At 46.9% G+C, this 25,554-nt stretch overlaps 1 protein-coding gene across 1 annotated transcript in view; it reads right to left on the minus strand.

The window, feature by feature from the left end:
• The window catches only part of SPINT1 (serine peptidase inhibitor, Kunitz type 1), a 223,578-nt gene that overhangs the window by 20,636 nt on the left and 177,388 nt on the right, over positions 1 to 25,554 (minus strand). Inside the window, exon 9 of the mRNA XM_085626845.1 lies at positions 3,467 to 3,526. Within this exon, the coding sequence (XP_085482971.1) occupies positions 3,467 to 3,526 (60 nt within the window). The remainder of the gene's footprint in view (positions 1 to 3,466; positions 3,527 to 25,554) is intronic.

Genomic DNA, 25,554 nt, shown 5'->3' on the forward strand with positions numbered 1-25,554 from the left:
GTTTTAGCAAAAACTACTGAACAGAATTACACCAAATTTGGCAGAAAGCCAGATCTTGGTCTGAAGATTGTGCTTTTTGTGACTTAGTGTAAATCCATTCAGTAGCTTTAGAGGTATTAAGGCTAAAATAAATACTTTAATATTTTGCCATTTAGGCTCGAGAGAATCCCGCAGGCGTCCCAAGACAGCACTAAATAAAAAATTGGAGCACTGTGATTAGTCGAGAGGCCAATTTTTCCCATGAGCCTTCACGCTCTTGCAGGAACGAGAAGCTCCTGCGAGTCCTGTGAGAGTGAGCCCTCTAACTGGCTGGCTATTGGAATGTTAGAATTTAAATGCCCGCTGTTACTGTTTACTGTGAAAAATTGGAGGTGTTGTGGAAATGAAGTAAAAAAGTTATATCAGAGGGCAACAGAAAAGCACGCTGTCCCCCTAGATTTAGAGAGGAGGTGTCTAAGGGATAACTGCTGTGAAGATAATACATGTGGGGCTCTCAAGGGATCGTGAATAGTAAAAAGAAGCAGATGTGTTCTCAATACACTATATTAGTAGGAATATATTGTGGTCTTTGTTTTTGAGAGGAAGCATGCAAGAGAAGTACTGTGATGATGAGAAGGTAAATTATTATAATTGTTTTAAATGTTACAGTCTGGCGAGACTGGCATAATCATGAAAAGTAGGAAGGAGTAGGTACACTCTGCTATGCCCACTTATTACTGTATGAAGGAGTCTTACTGGAGATAGTGTTTATCAGACTCTACTATTTATGGTCGCTGGTTTGAGAAGAGTTGTGAGTAGAGTTAACACCCTACTATGCGCACCAGTTATCTGGTCTGAAGGGAAAGACTAGTCTCTCTTCACACCCTCTACCTCGCTATACTCTCCACACCCTACACCGTACACCCATCATTACAGAGCGGTATCAGCAGAGGGGCCAGTCCTTCTACAAACCCTACTATGCACACCCGTCACTGCGAGAGCTATGAGGTATCAGCAGAGAGGCCCATCTCTCCACACCCCCTACTAGGCACACCCATCATTTTGAGAGAGAGGTCTGAAAGGAGAGCCCAGTCCCTACCCTATCATTACAGAGATAGGTCTCAGTGGAGAGGCCAGTCCCCCTACACACCCCACTACGCACATCCTTCAACTGGGCGAGGTCTAAAAGGAGAGGGCTCTCCCTCTCCACACCTTACTACACACACTGGTCATCTGAGAGAGATGCCTGAAAGGAGAGGCCACTCCCTCCACAGACCCTACTACGCACACCCGTCATCTGAGAGGTCTGAAAGAAGAGGCCTTCACTCTCCACACCCTACCACTCATACCTATCATTACAGAGAGAGGCCCGTCTCTTTCCACACCCTACTACGCACACCCATAATTACAGAGAGAAGTCTCACAAAAGGCCAGTCCCTCCCTACACCGTACTACACACAGCTGTCATCTTAGAGGGGTCTGAATAGAAAGTCCAGTCCCTCCGCACACCCTACTACGCACACCTATTTCAGAGAGAGGTCTCACCAGAGAGGACAGTCTCTCCCCACACCCTACTACGCATACCTATCATTAAAGAGGTCTCAGCAGAGAGGCCATCCATTTACACACCTTACTACGCACACCTGTCCTTTGAGAGAGAGGTCTGAAAGGAGAGCTCAGTCCCTCCCCACACCCTACTATGCACACTTATAATTACAGAGAGAGGTTTCAGCATAGAGGCCAGTCCTTCCACACACTCTACGCACACACGTCATCTGAGAGACAGGTCTGGAAGGAGAGGCCAGTCCCTCTCCACATCCTACTGCGCACATCCATCATTACAAAGAGAGGTCTCAGCAGAGGGGCCAGTCCTTCCACACACCCTACTATGCACACCCATCATTGTGAGAGTAATGACATCTCAAAAAAGGTTTGCAGGTGCCATGTTGTGATATCAAGTTTACAATTACTGAGCAAATAAACTATTAAATATTTATCTGTTTAGTACTCACACACATTTTACAAAGATTTTGCAAACTGTGAACCATATGCTGTTTTGTTACAATAAAAATAAAATCTTTTGCTTCAATAACAGAACAACATCAATTTTAAAGTCAATCTACCATACATACACTTACAAAAATAATTAATTTACTTTAAAAAAAACAACAACCTGTAATTCACCAAAAAATAAGGGTTAAAGTAACGTAACAGTTCAGTGTAATAAACCCCCATCTAGGATGGAAATTGGGCCAGTTTGTGGGAGGTGGCATCCAAAATTTCCTGCAATGATTGCTTTAAGCTACTTTTTATGTCCTTCGCCTTCGAAGCTTAGCGTATATTTTCCCTCAGCCTCGCCTGACTGCCCACACTGCCGAGTTACTACATGGGACATCCTCCATATGTAGTGGGGATGCACCCAATTAACCCACTATTGGTGTGAAGTGGTGCGTGTATTAGCATGGGCCACTGTACGTGCCCCTGTTTGCCCCGATTTTGTCCTCTAGGTATCTATCCACACCCTGCTAAATAAAGAGTCACTAGCTGCTTCATCGACCTGGCCTTGGTGCTGGCTAAGCGTAAAATCATTATCATATGGAAGAACACGGAGGTTCCTTGAATTGACAGTTGGCAGGCAGAAGTAATATGATAGGATTATGGGAGGTTACCGATCTACTTTGTGAAGCACACCAAGGCAGGCACCCCTCAGAATATGCGAGGGCATGGAATGCGATTTTTGCCGATTTTTGGGGAGATGAGCCTGGGAGTGCGGATGAAACCTCTGACTAGATGTCCCCTTGGCTGCGCTCTCCCTTCCAAGTTATCCATGGCCCGATGCTGGAGCTCCCAGATGTGCTTGTGATCCCCTCTGCACCATTACCGCATTTCAATATTGGGCCCCACTTAGAATATTCTTTTTCAGGAATGCCTGCTTTTGTCAGTGTTATCCGATTCTTTTTTGGGGAGAGTAGAGGGAAGGATGGGAATGCCGCAGGGTGGGAGTTGGGTCTTGAGTGATGTAATATGTGAGGTCATGAGTGATGTAATATGTGAGGTCATAAGTAGTGCATTACAGGGGCGTAAGTTATAGTTAGCTCAGGTAACTACAACTGCTGAATTTCTATGGTTTTGGCCGTCTGAAATCTGAGCCCAACTAGAAGACCCTGTAACCTTTTTTTTCCAGTGAATTTCTATTTTTTAAAATTCCATTTCCTAACAATAACGCCCCTGTAACCTTTGTTTTATAGTGAAAAAAACCTATATATACACACACACACATATATATATATATATACACACACACACATATATATAACTGGAGTCCTTACAGTTAAAGAACTGTGTTCCGCTAAGATATTAGAATTTAAGACAGTAGAATGTAAAGAAGGAATCCTTATCAACCTGCAATGCAACACTACAGACATTCTTGCACTTTGTAGCTGAAAACTACAAATCTATAGCTTAGCCATACAATAAATCATCTTACCAGATCCTTGTGATGCTTGTTTATCAAGAGATCCAACTCTTCTCCCGAAGACATCATTTTCTGTTTGGGGGAAATGAATAGGCAGTGAGCAATTTTCAAAGGAAACACTGTGCTGAACACCATTTTATAACATACTGAGGACGGAAATTCATTGGAAGGGGGAGGGGGGCTTTAGGCTGGATCTGCACTTCAAATAAGATAGAAGACTTCAGAAAAGGTCAGAGATGCCTCCAGTTTTCACCCAGTTACCCTTCCACAAACAGAAGTAGCTAGGAGTGCTCAGGTTTTAGATTCACCCACGCGCCCTGTATGGCGAAGGCTTGGCAGATCAGTGGCCATCATCTGCCAAACAATTAGCTTTAGTTGCCTTGCTGGCTGCCTTCAACCAGCTCTCCAGGATTTAAAAAACTCTGGGGATTACAGCTTCTCCAGATCCATCTCAACAGCAGTAAACACTTTCATCTGAACAAAGCACACGCACAACATTAAAGCAACATAGGCTGTGCCAGCAAGTCGCCATAGAGGAGTGAGAAAGACTCCTACACTTTCAAAGCAGATAACTGCAGCTTGCAGCAAGCTATCTTGCCCTGACACTATCTATGAACAGGAAGCAGAAAACACGATCTGTCATGTAATAAAAGCAATATCTATTGCGTAGGCACAGCTAATAACTTCCCTTGCTATACCAATCGTATGGCTGCATTGGACAGTAAACAGGTGTTGATATTGCACAATTAAAAAATACTAATTTTATTGAACTCTGAGGAATGACAATGAGGTGAGCTCTCAGATGTTTGAGCATGTAACTGAATATGTACACAAATTTGGGCCTTTGATGAGGAGATTAATCCACAGATCTATAGGTCTTTATTGCTGCAGAGCCAGTGGCGTAACATAGGCCCCCACATTCCCCGAGCTCCATGATGTCCCCTCAGCACAGTGCCCTGGCCTGAGAGCTCCTGACTGACTCCAGAGGGACCCCCATGTACTTTGCAGGGGGGCCCCCCTCAACTTTTGTTACGCCACTGCGCAGAGCTATCACTGCCAAGACTAAACGCGTTGGGGCCCATTCGCAACCTTATTGTCTGGCAGAAAGTGGCTGTATGCTAAAAATCTTTTAAATAGATTTATATTAAATGTGCTTGATTACCAAAAGACAAAACAGAGCGACTGCCTCTGGATTGAACTTGTTGTAGCGTACTGTCCTGGCCCTGCCTGCAGGCGTACCCCGGGGGACCTTTTAGACCGGCTCTTTGTTATAGAGTTTGTTGACGAGGATGAATGACCTGGCGCTCATGGACAGCTTGATGGTGCAGGGCTTGCACCTGATACTGCTCATCTGCAGCAAGATTTCAGAGTCCCAGTGGACATTCTCAGACCTAATGACTACATTCGAACCGGATTCAAAGCGTGCCTGCCATTTTATCTGCTGTTCATGCAATATGCATGACACTGCCCATATAGAAACCAAACTCTGACAGCAGAAGCTTGTGGATGCTGCTCTTTAGTCCTACTCTAATGAAAAGATGATTGTAGGACCTTATAGAGGTGGAAACACTATTCAGTCTTCTGGAATCATCGTATGGTTTCTCAATAACAGCTTCAGGGGACGTTTGAGACAATTAGCAACCATATGCCATAATTTCTCATAAAAGAACAGTTTCAAAGTGGCCACTCCCACGAGCTCGCCGTAAGCCTTTAGTAATGAATACAGTGACGCACTCTATAAAGAATAGAAAGGGGACAGGAAACAAATTTGGAGAGCTTGTGTAAGAAAACAGCTTTGTGAAGCAACCAAGTGCCATTTTATTATGAAAATGCTCCTGAACAATATTGAAACGGTTTCTGCAGAACTGAAACAAAACCACTAAGGAAAACTTGTAACTTTAAATAAAGAAGAAAGGAAAAAGTTATATAACTCCAGTAACCACATTTCTTATGGCTATTGCATCATCTTTTGAATCTCCTCTAGGTGCCTGACTTGATCTGGAAAAGTTGCAATAGCTCTCCTGGACCAGCAGGTGATGCTATGGTTCCGACTTGATTCTGGTGTCTCCCATGATTTGACACACAGGAAATATATGTAGGCTATCTTGTTTTAGGTTTAAACCTATAATAACAGCTAAAACCCCACCGAAAGGGAAATAGTCCTCACCAGTGTAAACATATAAACACTTGCTCAACCACAAACTAAATGCCATTCAAAGAAAGGAAAGAAAAGGAGAGTGAAAGACTCTTTTTTTCTTTCTGAAGGGGCCAATGCAATGTAACTTTGTTATACAAGGTAGCAGCAAGAAAGACTGGGCTAACATTATTCTGCTTGAGTTTGGTGTTTAGGGATGTCACTAAAATATTGTTTCTTTAAGTTTTGTGGTCTTTGGACTAAAGATGCAGGATTTAGAAGCATGCATTAGGTATTATTTAATTATTTTATAAACTGTAGAGAATCAGGAAATATCAAAATCATATTTGATATTTTGTCTATGTTTAATTCTTTCACTGATAAGTAAAATGGCTAGTTTCATAAGAATCTTTCCCAATTTCTACCATCCCATTTGCCCATGGGTAAAGGCCCTTGATACATCAGCCTCCTTTTATAGCAAGTCAGTATTGATAGTAGGTGAATTGCCAAACACCCCAGGCTTTAAACATTCAATGCAAGGTGTAGTGACGGGTATATGTGAAAAGAGTGCTGTCCTCAAGGATCTGGGATAGTGGTGAAAACAGGACACCAGACTTTTGGAAAACATGGAACGCAGTGTCACTTGGAATGCGGACGCAAAATGTTCTTACCAAGTTCAACAAAGATTGGAGTGACATTGTTTGCATCTGCAGTGATTCAGCTACATTTATGGAAAAAGTGTGCGATGAACGGTCAAAATCAATACCCGAGGTGAAGTGCTTCCCAGTAAGAGATCCTTGCCACTTTCTAGATGGTAAGCTGAAAGCATCTTTACAATCTTCAGAATTAATCAAGAATGCTATTGACTTTTTAGTCCATTCTGGTGCACTGTTTTGTATGCTTGGTAACTAAAACGCAAATATTTCTAATTTTGTGCTTTGTGTGGCATCAAAGAAAGAGTTATCCCAACTGTGTTATTTAGCTGGTGGTTCTCAGTCCTAGAGGTCGTGAATGCTATATTATCCATGGGGCAACTGTTTACTCAATTTTTGCTGAGTGATGATGCCAAAGGCAAGAAATGTGAGTATCTTCGGTTGCATATTGATAGTTATGAGAAAAAAAGTTCTCTAATGCATTCTTAGATTTTTACATGAAAACAGGACTAGAGTACGAAAACACCCTTGTGTACCAAGTGTTCAGCATAATTGGTATAGATGTGAAACATTTCCTTGAGTAAAGGCTGGGTAACATGTTTAGTCACTTTGCCACTGCAACATGTTCCATGTTAGAGTGCTTGCCACTAGGTAAGCAAAGAAATGTTGAGAAGCAATTCAGGAAATGTTCTTTTACAACAGCGGCAGCTCCTCCTCATTGGCCGAGGAGCATCGCCCCACTGTCTGGCTCAGAGCCAGCTAATAAAAAATAAAACAATGTTCTAGCATTGTTTTATTTTTCATTTGCTGGCTGTGAGTCAGTGCTTTAGGGAGGAGTGGGCTGAGGCATGGGAGGGGGAAGGAGGAGTGTTATGTGAACTCCCTAAGTGTGCATATCTGTGTTGGCCGGCTGTCTCAGGCAGCCAAACACACATGGTTTCTCCAGCCAGGATGCATTGAACAGCCGGGCTGAAGAAACCCCACAGACTCCCTGGTCTTAGCGTAGGGTCTTTCCAGCCAACTCAGGCCAATCCCTGTCCTGCTCTGCAGCACAGGGATTGGATGGGAGTCTGTCCAAGGGGCTGCAGGGACCAGGAAGAGGAAAGGAGATGGGGGAGTCAGCCGGCAGCTTCAGGTAAGTTCTTTAAAAAAACAAAATAAAAAAAATTAAAAAATTATATATATATATATATATATATATATATATATATATATATATATATATATATATATATATATATATATATGCCAATCGTAGATACCCGAAGTATGAAGGCGCCACACCCAGCGTAGTTTCAATCTTTATTTCTGGAAGACAGCAGCACACACAGCGAGGCCCTCGCAGCTTAATCCTTCGTGCCATACGCGTTTCAGGAGCAATCTCCCTTGTTCACTGGCTTTCGTCGAGGAGGAAACAGCTGTGCTAGTTTGAATCGCACTCGCGATCTTTTGAAGTGAATCAGGCCCCAATGGGCGTGTCTTTGCAAGGTGTTCTGGTCATTGTGGTACAGGTAAGTTCTTATATCCCAAGTGGATATTGCCGTTCACTTCCCTGAAGTATTTGAAATCCGATTAGGTCGCTGGTTAAAGTCTGGCTGGGCTGCTGCTCGTTCATGTCTCACCAGAGAAAACGCCGTTCCATTCGCGCTCTTTAAATTCACAGGCGCGTGGACCTGCTGGGGTACGCAGTGGGGCAACCTTCGTGGCCAGGGCAGACCACATATATGCCAATCGTAGATACCCGAAGTATGAAGGCACCACACCCAGCGTAGTTTCAATCTTTATTTCTGGAAGACAGCAGCACACACAGCGAGGCCCTCGCAGCTTAATCCTTCGTGCCATACGCGTTTCAGGAGCAATCTCCCTTGTTCACTGGCTTTCGTCGAGGAGGAAACAGCTGTGCTAGTTTGAATCGCACTCGCGATCTTTTGAAGTGAATCAGGCCCCAATGGGCGTGTCTTTGCAAGGTGTTCTGGTCATTGTGGTACAGGTAAGTTCTTATATCCCAAGTGGATATTGCCGTTCACTTCCCTGAAGTATTTGAAATCCGATTAGGTCGCTGGTTAAAGTCTGGCTGGGCTGCTGCTCGTTCATGTCTCACCAGAGAAAACGCCGTTCCATTCGCGCTCTTTAAATTCACAGGCGCGTGGACCTGCTGGGGTACGCAGTGGGGCAACCTTCGTGGCCAGGGCAGACCACATATATGCCAATCGTAGATACCCGAAGTATGAAGGCGCCACACCCAGCGTAGTTTCAATCTTTATTTCTGGAAGACAGCAGCACACACAGCGAGGCCCTCGCAGCTTAATCCTTCGTGCCATACGCGTTTCAGGAGCAATCTCCCTTGTTCACTGGCTTTCGTCGAGGAGGAAACAGCTGTGCTAGTTTGAATCGCACTCGCGATCTTTTGAAGTGAATCAGGCCCCAATGGGCGTGTCTTTGCAAGGTGTTCTGGTCATTGTGGTACAGGTAAGTTCTTATATCCCAAGTGGATATTGCCGTTCACTTCCCTGAAGTATTTGAAATCCGATTAGGTCGCTGGTTAAAGTCTGGCTGGGCTGCTGCTCGTTCATGTCTCACCAGAGAAAACGCCGTTCCATTCGCGCTCTTTAAATTCACAGGCGCGTGGACCTGCTGGGGTACGCAGTGGGGCAACCTTCGTGGCCAGGGCAGACCACATATATGCCAATCGTAGATACCCGAAGTATGAAGGCGCCACACCCAGCGTAGTTTCAATCTTTATTTCTGGAAGACAGCAGCACACACAGCGAGGCCCTCGCAGCTTAATCCTTCGTGCCATACGCGTTTCAGGAGCAATCTCCCTTGTTCACTGGCTTTCGTCGAGGAGGAAACAGCTGTGCTAGTTTGAATCGCACTCGCGATCTTTTGAAGTGAATCAGGCCCCAATGGGCGTGTCTTTGCAAGGTGTTCTGGTCATTGTGGTACAGGTAAGTTCTTATATCCCAAGTGGATATTGCCGTTCACTTCCCTGAAGTATTTGAAATCCGATTAGGTCGCTGGTTAAAGTCTGGCTGGGCTGCTGCTCGTTCATGTCTCACCAGAGAAAACGCCGTTCCATTCGCGCTCTTTAAATTCACAGGCGCGTGGACCTGCTGGGGTACGCAGTGGGGCAACCTTCGTGGCCAGGGCAGACCACATATATGCCAATCGTAGATACCCGAAGTATGAAGGCGCCACACCCAGCGTAGTTTCAATCTTTATTTCTGGAAGACAGCAGCACACACAGCGAGGCCCTCGCAGCTTAATCCTTCGTGCCATACGCGTTTCAGGAGCAATCTCCCTTGTTCACTGGCTTTCGTCGAGGAGGAAACAGCTGTGCTAGTTTGAATCGCACTCGCGATCTTTTGAAGTGAATCAGGCCCCAATGGGCGTGTCTTTGCAAGGTGTTCTGGTCATTGTGGTACAGGTAAGTTCTTATATCCCAAGTGGATATTGCCGTTCACTTCCCTGAAGTATTTGAAATCCGATTAGGTCGCTGGTTAAAGTCTGGCTGGGCTGCTGCTCGTTCATGTCTCACCAGAGAAAACGCCGTTCCATTCGCGCTCTTTAAATTCACAGGCGCGTGGACCTGCTGGGGTACGCAGTGGGGCAACCTTCGTGGCCAGGGCAGACCACATATATGCCAATCGTAGATACCCGAAGTATGAAGGCGCCACACCCAGCGTAGTTTCAATCTTTATTTCTGGAAGACAGCAGCACACACAGCGAGGCCCTCGCAGCTTAATCCTTCGTGCCATACGCGTTTCAGGAGCAATCTCCCTTGTTCACTGGCTTTCGTCGAGGAGGAAACAGCTGTGCTAGTTTGAATCGCACTCGCGATCTTTTGAAGTGAATCAGGCCCCAATGGGCGTGTCTTTGCAAGGTGTTCTGGTCATTGTGGTACAGGTAAGTTCTTATATCCCAAGTGGATATTGCCGTTCACTTCCCTGAAGTATTTGAAATCCGATTAGGTCGCTGGTTAAAGTCTGGCTGGGCTGCTGCTCGTTCATGTCTCACCAGAGAAAACGCCGTTCCATTCGCGCTCTTTAAATTCACAGGCGCGTGGACCTGCTGGGGTACGCAGTGGGGCAACCTTCGTGGCCAGGGCAGACCACATATATGCCAATCGTAGATACCCGAAGTATGAAGGCGCCACACCCAGCGTAGTTTCAATCTTTATTTCTGGAAGACAGCAGCACACACAGCGAGGCCCTCGCAGCTTAATCCTTCGTGCCATACGCGTTTCAGGAGCAATCTCCCTTGTTCACTGGCTTTCGTCGAGGAGGAAACAGCTGTGCTAGTTTGAATCGCACTCGCGATCTTTTGAAGTGAATCAGGCCCCAATGGGCGTGTCTTTGCAAGGTGTTCTGGTCATTGTGGTACAGGTAAGTTCTTATATCCCAAGTGGATATTGCCGTTCTCTTCCCTGAAGTATTTGAAATCCGATTAGGTCGCTGGTTAAAGCCTGATTCACTTCAAAAGATCGCGAGTGCGATTCAAACTAGCACAGCTGTTTCCTCCTCGACGAAAGCCAGTGAACAAGGGAGATTGCTCCTGAAACGCGTATGGCACGAAGGATTAAGCTGCGAGGGCCTCGCTGTGTGTGCTGCTGTCTTCCAGAAATAAAGATTGAAACTACGCTGGGTGTGGCGCCTTCATACTTCGGGTATCTACGATTGGCATATATGTGGTCTGCCCTGGCCACGAAGGTTGCCCCACTGCGTACCCCAGCAGGTCCACGTGCCTGTGAATTCAAAGAGCGCGAATGGAACGGCGTTTTCTCTGGTGAGACATGAACGAGCAGCAGCCCAGCCAGACTTTAACCAGCGACCTAATCGGATTTCAAATACTTCAGGGAAGTGAACGGCAATATCCACTTGGGATACAAGAACTTACCTGTACCACAATGACCAGAACACCTTGCAAAGACACGCCCATTGGGGCCTGATTCACTTCAAAAGATCGCGAGTGCGATTCAAACTAGCACAGCTGTTTCCTCCTCGACGAAAGCCAGTGAACAAGGGAGATTGCTCCTGAAACGCGTATGGCACGAAGGATTAAGCTGCGAGGGCCTCGCTGTGTGTGCTGCTGTCTTCCAGAAATAAAGATTGAAACTACGCTGGGTGTGGCGCCTTCATACTTCGGGTATCTACGATTGGCATATATGTGGTCTGCCCTGGCCACGAAGGTTGCCCCACTGCGTACCCCAGCAGGTCCACGCGCCTGTGAATTCAAAGAGCGCGAATGGAACGGCGTTTTCTCTGGTGAGACATGAACGAGCAGCAGCCCAGCCAGACTTTAACCAGCGACCTAATCGGATTTCAAATACTTCAGGGAAGTGAACGGCAATATCCACTTGGGATACAAGAACTTACCTGTACCACAATGACCAGAACACCTTGCAAAGACACGCCCATTGGGGCCTGATTCACTTCAAAAGATCGCGAGTGCGATTCAAACTAGCACAGCTGTTTCCTCCTCGACGAAAGCCAGTGAACAAGGGAGATTGCTCCTGAAACGCGTATGGCACGAAGGATTAAGCTGCGAGGGCCTCGCTGTGTGTGCTGCTGTCTTCCAGAAATAAAGATTGAAACTACGCTGGGTGTGGCGCCTTCATACTTCGGGTATCTACGATTGGCATATATGTGGTCTGCCCTGGCCACGAAGGTTGCCCCACTGCGTACCCCAGCAGGTCCACGCGCCTGTGAATTCAAAGAGCGCGAATGGAACGGCGTTTTCTCTGGTGAGACATGAACGAGCAGCAGCCCAGCCAGACTTTAACCAGCGACCTAATCGGATTTCAAATACTTCAGGGAAGTGAACGGCAATATCCACTTGGGATACAAGAACTTACCTGTACCACAATGACCAGAACACCTTGCAAAGACACGCCCATTGGGGCCTGATTCACTTCAAAAGATCGCGAGTGCGATTCAAACTAGCACAGCTGTTTCCTCCTCGACGAAAGCCAGTGAACAAGGGAGATTGCTCCTGAAACGCGTATGGCACGAAGGATTAAGCTGCGAGGGCCTCGCTGTGTGTGCTGCTGTCTTCCAGAAATAAAGATTGAAACTACGCTGGGTGTGGCGCCTTCATACTTCGGGTATCTACGATTGGCATATATGTGGTCTGCCCTGGCCACGAAGGTTGCCCCACTGCGTACCCCAGCAGGTCCACGCGCCTGTGAATTCAAAGAGCGCGAATGGAACGGCGTTTTCTCTGGTGAGACATGAACGAGCAGCAGCCCAGCCAGACTTTAACCAGCGACCTAATCGGATTTCAAATACTTCAGGGAAGTGAACGGCAATATCCACTTGGGATACAAGAACTTACCTGTACCACAATGACCAGAACACCTTGCAAAGACACGCCCATTGGGGCCTGATTCACTTCAAAAGATCGCGAGTGCGATTCAAACTAGCACAGCTGTTTCCTCCTCGACGAAAGCCAGTGAACAAGGGAGATTGCTCCTGAAACGCGTATGGCACGAAGGATTAAGCTGCGAGGGCCTCGCTGTGTGTGCTGCTGTCTTCCAGAAATAAAGATTGAAACTACGCTGGGTGTGGCGCCTTCATACTTCGGGTATCTACGATTGGCATATATGTGGTCTGCCCTGGCCACGAAGGTTGCCCCACTGCGTACCCCAGCAGGTCCACGCGCCTGTGAATTCAAAGAGCGCGAATGGAACGGCGTTTTCTCTGGTGAGACATGAACGAGCAGCAGCCCAGCCAGACTTTAACCAGCGACCTAATCGGATTTCAAATACTTCAGGGAAGTGAACGGCAATATCCACTTGGGATACAAGAACTTACCTGTACCACAATGACCAGAACACCTTGCAAAGACACGCCCATTGGGGCCTGATTCACTTCAAAAGATCGCGAGTGCGATTCAAACTAGCACAGCTGTTTCCTCCTCGACGAAAGCCAGTGAACAAGGGAGATTGCTCCTGAAACGCGTATGGCACGAAGGATTAAGCTGCGAGGGCCTCGCTGTGTGTGCTGCTGTCTTCCAGAAATAAAGATTGAAACTACGCTGGGTGTGGCGCCTTCATACTTCGGGTATCTACGATTGGCATATATGTGGTCTGCCCTGGCCACGAAGGTTGCCCCACTGCGTACCCCAGCAGGTCCACGCGCCTGTGAATTTAAAGAGCGCGAATGGAACGGCGTTTTCTCTGGTGAGACATGAACGAGCAGCAGCCCAGCCAGACTTTAACCAGCGACCTAATCGGATTTCAAATACTTCAGGGAAGTGAACGGCAATATCCACTTGGGATATAAGAACTTACCTGTACCACAATGACCAGAACACCTTGCAAAGACACGCCCATTGGGGCCTGATTCACTTCAAAAGATCGCGAGTGCGATTCAAACTAGCACAGCTGTTTCCTCCTCGACGAAAGCCAGTGAACAAGGGAGATTGCTCCTGAAACGCGTATGGCACGAAGGATTAAGCTGCGAGGGCCTCGCTGTGTGTGCTGCTGTCTTCCAGAAATAAAGATTGAAACTACGCTGGGTGTGGCGCCTTCATACTTCGGGTATCTACGATTGGCATATATGTGGTCTGCCCTGGCCACGAAGGTTGCCCCACTGCGTACCCCAGCAGGTCCACGCGCCTGTGAATTTAAAGAGCGCGAATGGAACGGCGTTTTCTCTGGTGAGACATGAACGAGCAGCAGCCCAGCCAGACTTTAACCAGCGACCTAATCGGATTTCAAATACTTCAGGGAAGTGAACGGCAATATCCACTTGGGATATAAGAACTTACCTGTACCACAATGACCAGAACACCTTGCAAAGACACGCCCATTGGGGCCTGATTCACTTCAAAAGATCGCGAGTGCGATTCAAACTAGCACAGCTGTTTCCTCCTCGACGAAAGCCAGTGAACAAGGGAGATTGCTCCTGAAACGCGTATGGCACGAAGGATTAAGCTGCGAGGGCCTCGCTGTGTGTGCTGCTGTCTTCCAGAAATAAAGATTGAAACTACGCTGGGTGTGGTGCCTTCATACTTCGGGTATCTACGATTGGCATATATATATATATATATATATATATATATATATCTCATAACTAACACCCCCCTGCACTCCCCCTCCCGCGTTCCCTCCACCCACCTCACCACCCTTTGTTTGTGGCCCACTGTTTTACAATGTATGAGATATGGCTTGAAATGATGCATAGAAATGTCCCTTCACGAACCATGGCATTTGAAATCTATGAAGCCTCACTGTGGAACTCTGCACAAGTTCTAGATCCCTTCCCTAAAGGAGAATTTTCTCCGGACTTTCAAAAGTGCGGCTTCATTTTTGACTGCTTCGGTAACTTTAAGGGCATACGCACCTAGTTCAACGCATTTGTTGCAGAACCTGTCCCAGAGAATTGCAATCTTCAGGAGCACCAGTAGTCTCATAGAAAGCTATGTCAAAGACTCACTAAATAAGTATTGTATGGTGTTCTACAATAAGTTTGGGTTGTAAAAATATATTGGAACTTTTATACACAGTATGTACACTGTGTATATACCATGCACTGTCAGAGCAGATATCAATCAATAATAAAAGCAAAACGTTCCATAAACACTGGAAAAACACAGCTTCAGTTTTTAATGGTGCGAAAATGTGTAACCACTGTTTTCTTTAAGGTACTGAATCACTTGAAAACACTGAACCCCCACTAGAATTTACCAAAAATAGAAACTGAAAACAGGAAAGCCTAGATGTATGGTACCAGCTGGTGCTCTGACAGACAAGGCTGACCAATTTGAAGGGAAAGCAGCACATGGAACCGAGGGGATATCCTATCAATAATGGTTTCCAACTACTACAGGGAACAGATACGTGGATGGGTCAGTGAGAAATAGGATGATACAGCATCCATCAGAAAGGTAGCTACTGAAGATAATTCACTTTTCCTTTTGATGGACACTTCTACCTGCAGATTACTTTCCTCTTGAATCAATACAAACGCAGTACACAGTGGAGGTGGGTCCAAGGAAGGAGGCAGCTGATTGTCTTGCAACACAGTAGATAAAGTTAGACCATCTCCAAAAACCTATTGGTCCAAAAACAACCTGAAAACGCAGGTGGGTGAACAATGTAACAGTGCTACTTGCAATGTCTACATCATATTGTTTAGCAGTAGCCCAGTCAGAAAGGGCATAACCAAGATAGGTACTGGTGACAGCAGGGCTTTAACAGAATCTGTCTGCTACATCTCCTTCCGGGTATGCGAGGATGGTATGCCCACTCCCAAGACAATGCCAGTTTTGTCAGTTCTTATCCTTATGTACCTTCAATATGTGTCACGGGCATGGTCCTGGATACTACTGGCCTTGGGAACATCTGGACAATTCCCAATAGACTGGGGCAGAGTTTATGTATTTTTAATATGCTTTTTATTTTCATTTTATATTAGCAAGCATATAGTCAATAAGACAAAGCAGATGGTGGAGAAGACAAAGAAGCTAGACTGTGCAAGTTCAAGAGATAAAACGAAAGCACTGCACAAGTCAGGACTTGTGCAGCTGTTGGGTTGTAGAATAGGGCATTGTTAGATTCTGTCGCAGAAATTCACTGATATTTCTCCTTATGTTTGTCATCTTACAGTCAATGGGGGCGGGGTATGGGGATTAGCATACATATGCCGTCTCAAAGCATGAGCCTTTGAAATTAGTAAACCAAGCAAATGTGAAACTTTTGGCTTAACCAATATAGAAGTGAGAAGTTTAAACATTGTGAAACTCATCAATCTAGGTAGGTATCTACAGCTTACATAGGAGCCAAGCTGCCAATGATGCAAATTCATGTCTTCGGGGATCCTAAGGCAGTAAAACCATTTCACCTGGGCACAGGAGTTGTTCGAGTGGATACCCATGGTGTTGAAAACAGCAGCCTGCAAAAGGCTGAATTTGTGGGCATTCCCATAGTATGTGAAGGAAGATGCCAACCAAAGTGGATCACTGAAGACATCTTTCTGGTTTTCCAGGGGCTAGGACATTTAAATTCTCTAGTATGAGGTATGCCTGATGAGGACAAAGTTAAATGAGCTTGATTTACAGGATGCATTAATTCTATTTTTGCCAGGGTCCACCTCTCCCTCCCATTTAGTTTGTATCAGGCGCAGCACTCCATGAACTTCCACTAATACAGTACTTTACAGATTTGTAATCATTTAGAAAACCTACATTTCGCTGGAAGACCAAACTTGTGGAAAGACTGGGTGAAAAAAGGGTAACAGGCATCAGGCATGCTCCAGTGTTTCCCAAATGATTGCTAGAGATGTGCTTAAGCCAGGTATTGTGAGGATGTTACATCACATTCCACAGTAAGGAATGCAAATGGTTTAATATGGAGTTAAGTACAAATAGTGGATCAGGTCACATACAACACTTGTCCACAGTGCTGTCATATATTGCCAGAGGTGGGAAACTCAGGACACTTGTTTTCCTACCAGATCTACGCATCTGAAAGTTTGAATAGGAGAAAGAAACCCACAGGCCATTCAAGGACAAGACTTGCTGCTTAAACAGATCTACTTTTTTTTTTTCTGGAGTTTTATATAGCGCAAACTAGACCCAAAGGTAATGGGTATTGTTTCAGGGCATGGGGTTATACGATGCTTTGCAGCATCCAGACATGTATATGTTGCGTGGTAGTGCCATACTAGTGAACATCAACTGTAAGTGGTATTGCTGGAGCACAAATGTATCTTGCATAGTAAATCGGCATGTAGTCACACGACTGGAATTTAATCTGCTATTCTTGTTTTCTTTTGGCCTAGCACACACAAAATCTGTGTGGGTTGGGAGACGTAGAAGTGAAATTAAATTAAGCACAAGACCTCGACTCGGATGTCAATAAGAAGCACCAAAAGCGTACTAAATTTACATACTGTTTGTTAATCAACAGTGTTTGGACTGGCTTTTTTACATGAGAGAGTGAAATGCCCTCAGGCCTGATCGTGTTAAGTTCCGCTTGTGTGTCATAGCTGAACCTGTGCTGACATCCCCCATGTACACTGTAGCTAGTGGAATGCTCCACTGCCTGGGACAACACCTGGTGGCTGCCCGCTCTCGGGACCCCACCCACCTCCACCGACCACACCCGAAACCACTGCATCATCCTCGACTCCTCCCTCTGCATGAACCACCAGATCAACGCCGTCGCCTCCACCAGTTTCAACTGCCTTCGGATCCTCCGTAAGACCTTCAAATGGATCCCCTCCGACTGCAGAATGACGGTCACCCACGCACTCATAACCAGCAGACTTGACTACGGCTACGCCCTCTACGCTGGAATCAACAAAACTCTCCTACACAGACTCCAAACCATCCAGAACGCCGCAGCCAGACTGGTACTCGGAACTCCACAGCACGAACACATGAGCCCAACACCTGTGCGGCCTTCACTGGCTCCCCATTGAGAAGAGAGTCACTTTCAAGCTCCTCACCCATGCCTACAAAGCCCTCAACAACATTGGACCCAAATACCTCAACGAGAGTCTCCTACCACGCACCCAAGAGAAGCCTTCGCTCCGCCGACCTCGCCCTGGCAGAGGTTCCCCGCATCCGCAGAAATAAAGCCAGAGAAAGAGCCTTCTCTCACATCGCAGCCAAGACCTTGAACGAGCTCCCAGTGAACATCAGACGCTCCCCGTCCCTACACACGTTCAGGAAGGACCTCAAGACCTGGCTCTTTGACTGATCCGGAGCAGTCTTCTCCCCCCCCCCCCCCCCCCCCCAAGCACCTTGAGACCCTCACGGGTGAGTTGCGCGCTCAATAAATCCCTGATTGATTGATAGAATCCCTTTTGTATTGCCTCAGATCTTGACATGGCACTAGAAGTAGGTTGAGAAACCGCCTACACAGACAGTGGAGCTGTGCTGCCTGCATTCCTGAGCTGGAGGCTGTATCTCTTTCCACTTGAGTGGAGGGAATGAGACAGGCCTGACTTAGGGAATTCTATGGGGCTTATTTAGCAAGAGATTGTGTATTACAGATTAGTCCTTCCAGAACACTGCTGTTTAGTTCATGGTAGGTAATGGAGGCGAGTCAACAGGTTCACTCCGAGCAGGAGCAGTTTTAAGCGGGCCTGGGCAGTGATAATTTGTAAAAAAATATATACAAGTTTCAGAGCCTCGTCAGGAGGCATCCCCAGTTTGCAGCACCCATTGCCCCAGCCATGCTGCCAATGACAGTGCTTACAAAAGTACTAGCCATCACACTGCTACAAGTGTGACTATTCAGACTGTTCGAGGCCTCCCCCAAAGCTGTAAGAATGGCTTGGGAAGCAGGTATTAGTTGTTTGAATGTCTATTTGCTTAACAACTGTTATTGTGATCCTTTCTATATTACACAAACAGTGCTACCATGGGGTAGCTGTCGTAAGTCCCGATGTTGTCAATTAAGTGCCGGTGCTGATCACCGTAAACCACAGGCTCAAATTAAGCACTGGGCCTTGCCCGTTTGGAAGCCCTTGAGTGGTCTGTCCTCGGGGAAGAGGCACAAGAAGAAGTTCAAGCGGACTTTATCTTCACCTCAACTGTCTGGCCACGAATTTGAGTGGGCCGACCCCTCTGGTGAGCCTATGGACCCCGTGGGGTTGGAAGGGGTCCCGTCGGATTTGATGCCGTTGGCTCCTGCGCTTTTGGGGCCTCAGAGATTCAATCTTGGATCGGGGTCGATGCCAGTCGTGCCACCCCAACCTCCCCCGGCGTCAGGCCTTCGGCGCCGCCGGTGCCCATCGGCGGTGCCAGCCCCATCCTTATCCCAGACGACACGGAGTCGGAAAACAGATTTCAACGTCGATTGAACCTAGGGTTTCTATGTTGTCCGCTGAACACTTTGTGGACATTTTAGGCTTGGGAGAGGAATGGAAGCAGTCTATGGCCCCCTGCAACACCAGGATGACTCTGCAAAGCAGTTGGACTGGTACGGGAAACTTGGGGAAGCCAGTGGACTGGATACTTCTCCAGATACTGCCATGCTCTCTCCACCAACTTCGGCTATGGAGGAGGGAGCATTTTATGCCATGGTGGTTAAGAAGGCAGCCGAGATCCTTGGACTGGAGCTGCCCTCAGTGGAGATCAGGAGTAATTTCCTTACTGAAGTGCTTCAGCCTGGGGGCTTCCACCTCAGAACCCCTTTTGCCCTTTAATGAAGCACTTACTGATGTCCTTCTAGGCACATGGTCCAAGCCTAGCACAGTGCATCCTGTGAATAGGACAATTGCACGCCACCATCGCCCAGCTCGGGACGACCCAAAGTTCCACAGCCAACACCCCACCCCAGAAAGTTTGGTGGTGCAGGTCTGCACGTCACATGGTGCGTTCCCTTCCGCTCCTCCGGATAGGGAAACCAAGAGGCTGGATTCATTTGTGAAGAAAATGTTTTCTTCTTCCAGCCCCGCATTGCGGTCGGTGAATACTGCGTGCTTATTGGGCTGTTTCTCCCACTTCCTTTGGTAAACTGTTGCACAAGTGCTGCCACAAGTATCGGAGGAGGCCCAGGCTATGCTCTCTCATGCAGGTAAGGATGGGAGGGATGCAGCAAAATTCACCATAAGGTATGGTCTTGATATAAAGGATTTGCTGGGCAGATCCATTTCAACGACAGTGGCATTGAGACGCCACACCTAGCTTAGGACTACTGGCTTCTCGGATGATGTCCAGGCAATTCTGATGGACTTTGCCTTTGATGGAACCTGCCTTTTTGGGGAAAAGGCAGAATTTGCCCTAGTGAGGTTCAAGGATTCTCAAGCTACGGCGATATCCTTGGGCCTCTCTTCCACTTGTCGTGGCCAGTCTACCTTTTGCCCCTTTTGTGGCAACGGAGGGGGTTTCAAACCACCTCAGCCCTATCCAAGCCACCGTCCTGCGCAGGCTTCCCAAGCCGTGTAGGGATGTGGACACGGTTCCCTCTAACCTAGGAATGGAACCCAGAAGTCGTCGGCCACCCTGCCCTCGGCAGCTGCAGCCTCCAAAAAACAGTGTTTAAAAAGAGCAGAAAAGCTTACTTTCGACAGATTAAACTGGCAAAAAAAAAGAATATTTTACTAATAAAATAAATGCAGCTAAGGAAGATCAGAAAACCATCTTTTCAATAGTGAAGTCATATACAAATCCCAAAGTGGAACAGAAAGAACTTCCGGCCTCGCAGAAACTGTGTGATTGAATTTTTTCCTCCAAGAATAGTGAAATACTAAGAGATTTTCCGGTCTCCCCCATCTATAATCAGGATTCTGCTTTTGATCCTCTTTCGGTGAAAAGCTCTGTCTCTATTTGTACTTTTGAATCAGTCCCATTGGAGCAGACTCTTGCGGCAATAGTAAGGTGTAAATCAGGCTCGCCATTGGATGCCTGCCCCCGATGATTCTTCATAAAATTCTAGAGACAGTGAATTCTATCATTAATCATATAATTAACTCCTCCCTAAGGACAGGCATTGTACCAGACGAGTGGAAGCTCAGGTTGGTAAAATCGTTAAAAAAGAAACAAAATATTGACCCGTTGGTACTGTCAAACCTTCGTCCGATTTCTCTCCTTCCCCTGTTAGGAAAAATAACAGAGAAATTTGTCCATAAGGAACTAACTAAGTTCATTGAAGAGCAACAAATCCTTCATCCACAACAATCTGGATTTCGCCCAAAACACTCTACAGAATCGGCTCTCTTGGAAATATCTGATATTCTTAAAATAATTGCCGATAAAGGTAAGAAAGCGGTCCTGATTCTTTTGGACTTGTCGGCTGCATTCGACACCATCTCCCACAATATCCTTCTGAAGCGTCTCGAATGCAACGTAACCTAACGACAGGGGTTCCTCAAGGGTCTTCTTTAAGCCCCTTATCATTCAATATATACATGACCCCACTTATCTCTTTGATTGGATCATTTGGGATAGAGGTCACCTCATATGCAGATGACACCCAGATGATCCTCTCAATAGATAATGGTACCGTCTATGCCGAGACTAATTTTAAAAGTTGTCTGACTGCTGTTCTTTGGTGGATGAGGAATAATCAGCTAAAATGCAACACGGACAAAACTGAAATTCTGCAGATAGGGAAAGATGTCCTCTTCCAGCCTTCCAAATGGTGGCCTGAAGGCGCGACTCCTCCGTCAGATGTGGTAGAAGTTGCCAAGAACTTGGGGTACAATTTGACACCTCACTCTCCTTCTTACCCCATGCTAAGACAGTGGCAGGAACCTGCGTCAGCCTGATTAAATCTTTAAAAAAAAAAAATCAAATTCCTCCCTTTGGCAGCAAGGAAATCAGTGGCTGTGGCTTTGATACTCTCGCACCTAGATTATTGTAACAGTCTCCTTTTAGGAGTTAATAAAGCCATTTTAAAGAAATTACAGGTTGTGCAGCATGCAGCAGCACGGCTAGTGCTTAAACTTCCAAGAAGATCTTCAGCCTCGGCTGCTTTGAATAGTTTGCATTGGCTCCCGGTGCATAAAAGAATCCTTTTTAAGATTCTCTTGATCACTTTTAGAGCCAAGCTTGATGTGGGACCCAAATACCTTGTAGCACGTTTTGTCCCATATACTACAATAAGACCTCTTAGGTCTTCCTCAGCAAATTTGCTTAAACTCCCCAAATTTAGATACAAATTGAAAGGAGGTAAGACTGCGGCTTATCTGGGTGCCAAAGCCTGGAATCTGCTCCCTTCCCATCTTAGGCTATGCAATACTGAATCTGTATTTAGGAAGGCTTTGAAAATCTGGGTTTTCAGTGCCTCTGATGAATTCTGTCTAGCTTTGATCTAATTTCATATACGGTTCATCCTCAGCGCCAGGATACTCCTTACGGAGTGACAGTTGCACTTTACAAGTACTTCTTCAATTCAATTCAATTCAAGCCCTCCTAGTCTGACTCTTCAAGACCACAACACTCCAGTTGGTGGGAGAATTCATCGTCATCATCTCCCCCACTGGAGGTCCATAACATCGGACAAGTGGGTCTTGCTGATCATTCAGGAGGGCTATACTCTTCCTTTCCTTTCTTTTCCTTCTCCCATTCTGCCAAATCAGGAATGGCTGACGGAGGATCATTTACAATTGCTCCAGGAGGAAGTTACAGCTCTCTTGGCCAAGGGAGCTATAGAAAGGGTCCCGGGTTCAGAATTAGGCAGTGGCTGTTATTCCTGCTACTTTCTGATTCCGAAGAACAACTAAGGTCTGCGGCCCATTTTAGATCTTCGAACTGTCAATTTCTTCCTCAAGAAGGAGAAATTCAAGATGCTCACAAGATGCTCACTCAGGTCTTATGTGCCCTAGACCAAGACAACTGATGGCAGCGTTGGACCTGCAGGATGCGTATTTTCACATCCCCATCCTGCTGGGTCACAGGCGTTACCTGCGGTTCAAGGTAGGCAGCGAGGACTTTCAGGTTACCGTATTACCAGTGCCCCTCTGGTGTTCACCAAGGAGATGGCGGTGGTCGTCACTCATCTGCGCAGGTTGGGGGTGTCAGTCTTCCCCCTTCCTCGACAACTGGCTGTTGAAGCCATCCTCACCCCAGGCTGTTGTCTCCCACCTTCAGACTACAACAGACCTCCTGCATTCCCTGAGGTGCTCTATAAATGTGGCAAAGTCACACCTGACTCCTCAGATGCTCCCTTTCATCCGAGCGGTTCTAGACAGTGCAGTTTTGGGTCTATCCTTCTGAGCAGTGAGTCCAGTATATTCAGGTTATGATTCTGATGTTTCGGCCTCTTTTCTGAATTTGGTGAGACTGAATCAGAGGCAGTTGCGCCGCATGGTCTCCTGCATCCGGTTTATAAAGCATGCCAGGTGGGGTATGCAGGCTCTGTAGTAGGACTTGAAGTTCCAGGGGGCACAGCATCAGGGAAATCTCCTCTAACGTGATCCAGATTTTGGAAGGAACTGCGAGGGATCTGCAGTGGTGGTTGACGAACTACGATTGGGTCAACGGCAGACCCCTCCCCCATCCCAACCAGATCTCACAGTTGTGACAGATGCGTCACTTCTGGGATGGGGCAGCCATGTGGGAGAGATGGAGATCAGGGGGCACTGGTCTCGGGAGGAGTCAGGGGCTCCACAAACATGGGTTGGAGCTCAGAGCGATTCAATTGGCACTAAAAGCATTTCTTCCCTCTGTCAAGGGGAAGCTAATGCAGATGTTCATGGACACCACCGCCAAGCAGGGCGGGGTCGTGGAACCTTTGTCGAGAGGCCCTGCATCTCTAGACATGGCTGGAACAGCAGGGCATAACCCTGGTGGATCAACCCCAGGCAGGTTCTCTCAACGCCAGGGCGGACAAACTCAGCCGTCGATGCCTAGCGGATCACAAATGGTGTCTCCAGTAGGAGGCGGGGCAAGGCCTCTCATCAGTGGGGAGAACCTTGGTTAGATGTGTTTGCCTCCAAAGAGAACGTGCAGTGTCAGCAATACTGAGCACTGAATTTTCTACGCCGGCTATCGCTTGGCGACACCTTTCGTCGAGAGTGGAGCTTAGGCCTGCTTTATGCCTTTCCACCCGTACCGCTCCTGCCCAGGGTTCTGAAGAAGATCAGGAGCAACCGGGCCCAAGTCATTGTTGTGGCTCCGGACTGGGCAAGGAGTGTCTGGTATCCAGAGCTTCTGAAGATGAGCATCGATCTTTCTTCTGATCAGGTTGCCCCTTTGGGAGGATCATCGGTCACAGCAGCAGGGGGGGGTTCTCCACCCGAACCGGTCAACTCTGCGTCGCCATACATGGAGATTGAGCGGCGGCAGTGGATGGATTTTGATCTTCCTCCCAAAGTATGTAACATTCTTTTGGTGGCCAGGCGGCCGTCCACTAAGACGGTATACACCTGCCGTTGGCAGAAATTTGTATTGTACTGTACAGAAAGGTCTATTGACCCTCTTTCTGCTTCTCTTTCCACTGTTCTTTTATTCATTCTGACCCTTTTCAAGCAGGGCTCTGCTTTGGGAACTCTCAAGGGTTACCTTTCTGCTCTGTCTGCTTTTCTGCGGCTACCAGACCAGCTTTTTCTCTTTAAGTCTCCAATCATACATAGGTTTCTAAAAGGGTTGACTCACTTGTTTCCACCTACACCCTTTGTTATGCCACAGGGGGACCTTAATTTGGTCCTCAACTACCTAATGCTCCCTTCAAGCCTTTACATAACTGTCCCCTCCGGCAGTTGGCCATCAAAACAGCCTTTTAGTGGTGATTACTTCTGCAAGGAGGGTGAGTGAGTTGCAGGCGTTATCTTGCATGCCTCCCTATCTGATGTCTTATCCAGACAAAGTGGTGCTTGGCACCCAGGCATCCTATTTACCAAAGGTCGTGACCCCATTCCATCTGGGTCAATTCATCATGTTGCCCACCTTCTTTGCTCCTCCGCATCCCTCTAAAGAGAAGCTTCTCCACCGACTGGACCCGGGAAGAGCATTGTCGTTCTACCTTGAATGTACAAAAGAGTACCAGGTGGAGTATGTGGGAGCTAAGAAGGGAAGGGCACTGCAGAAAAGGGCCATCTCTCGCCGGGTCATTTTTTGCATTAAGATCTGCTATGCACTGGCAAAGAATCAGCTCCTTGAGGGATTAAGGGCCCATTCCACCAGATGGAAGGCTGTGACTACGGCCTGGCTTGGGGTGTCTCAGTCCAGGACATCTTTGCACACATTTGCCAAACACTACTGCTTGTACAGTCAGGTCCGCAGGGACGGGCATTTTGCCAGTTGAGTCCTGCAGGACTTTATAGTTTGAGGTATTAGTCCGCAAACCACCAGGATGTTATGGCTTGGGTATCTAATTCAAAGTTAAGGAATCTGCAGCTAGAAATCTCTATCAGATGAACAAGTTACTTACCTTTAGTAACTCATTATCTGGGAGAGACTATCTAGGTTGCAGATTCCTTACAGCCCCACCCATGTCTCCCCAGTTTGTGGACTAATTTTGTAGGGCTAGGGTAACTCCCCTTTTCAGCGCCCTAGTTTTACACACGACTACATCAGTTATTTCGTGGCTCTGTGTTTCTGGCGTGGAAAAAACAAAAAGTACTGATGTCCATGGGCGGCACCTATTCAGGTACCGCAACATCATAATCGACGCTAACGAGGCGGACTACATTACGCGGAGCTAAATGGAGCCACCCTACGGCACGCGCAAGGGGTATTGCTGAGCAAAAGTTTCCAGATCCAGCCTGCGGCCAGGGAAATTCAAAGGCAAGAAATCTGCAGCTAGAGTCTCTACCAGATAATGCGTTACCAAAGGTAAGTAACTTGTTCATCAAGTATAAAAATAAAGGTGGGACCTACATTTTCCCACTTGTTTATAGGTCCAAGCTGCTTCA

This window comes from Triturus cristatus, chromosome 9, assembly GCF_964204655.1.
Source record: "Triturus cristatus chromosome 9, aTriCri1.1, whole genome shotgun sequence".
NCBI lineage: Eukaryota > Metazoa > Chordata > Amphibia > Caudata > Salamandridae > Triturus > Triturus cristatus.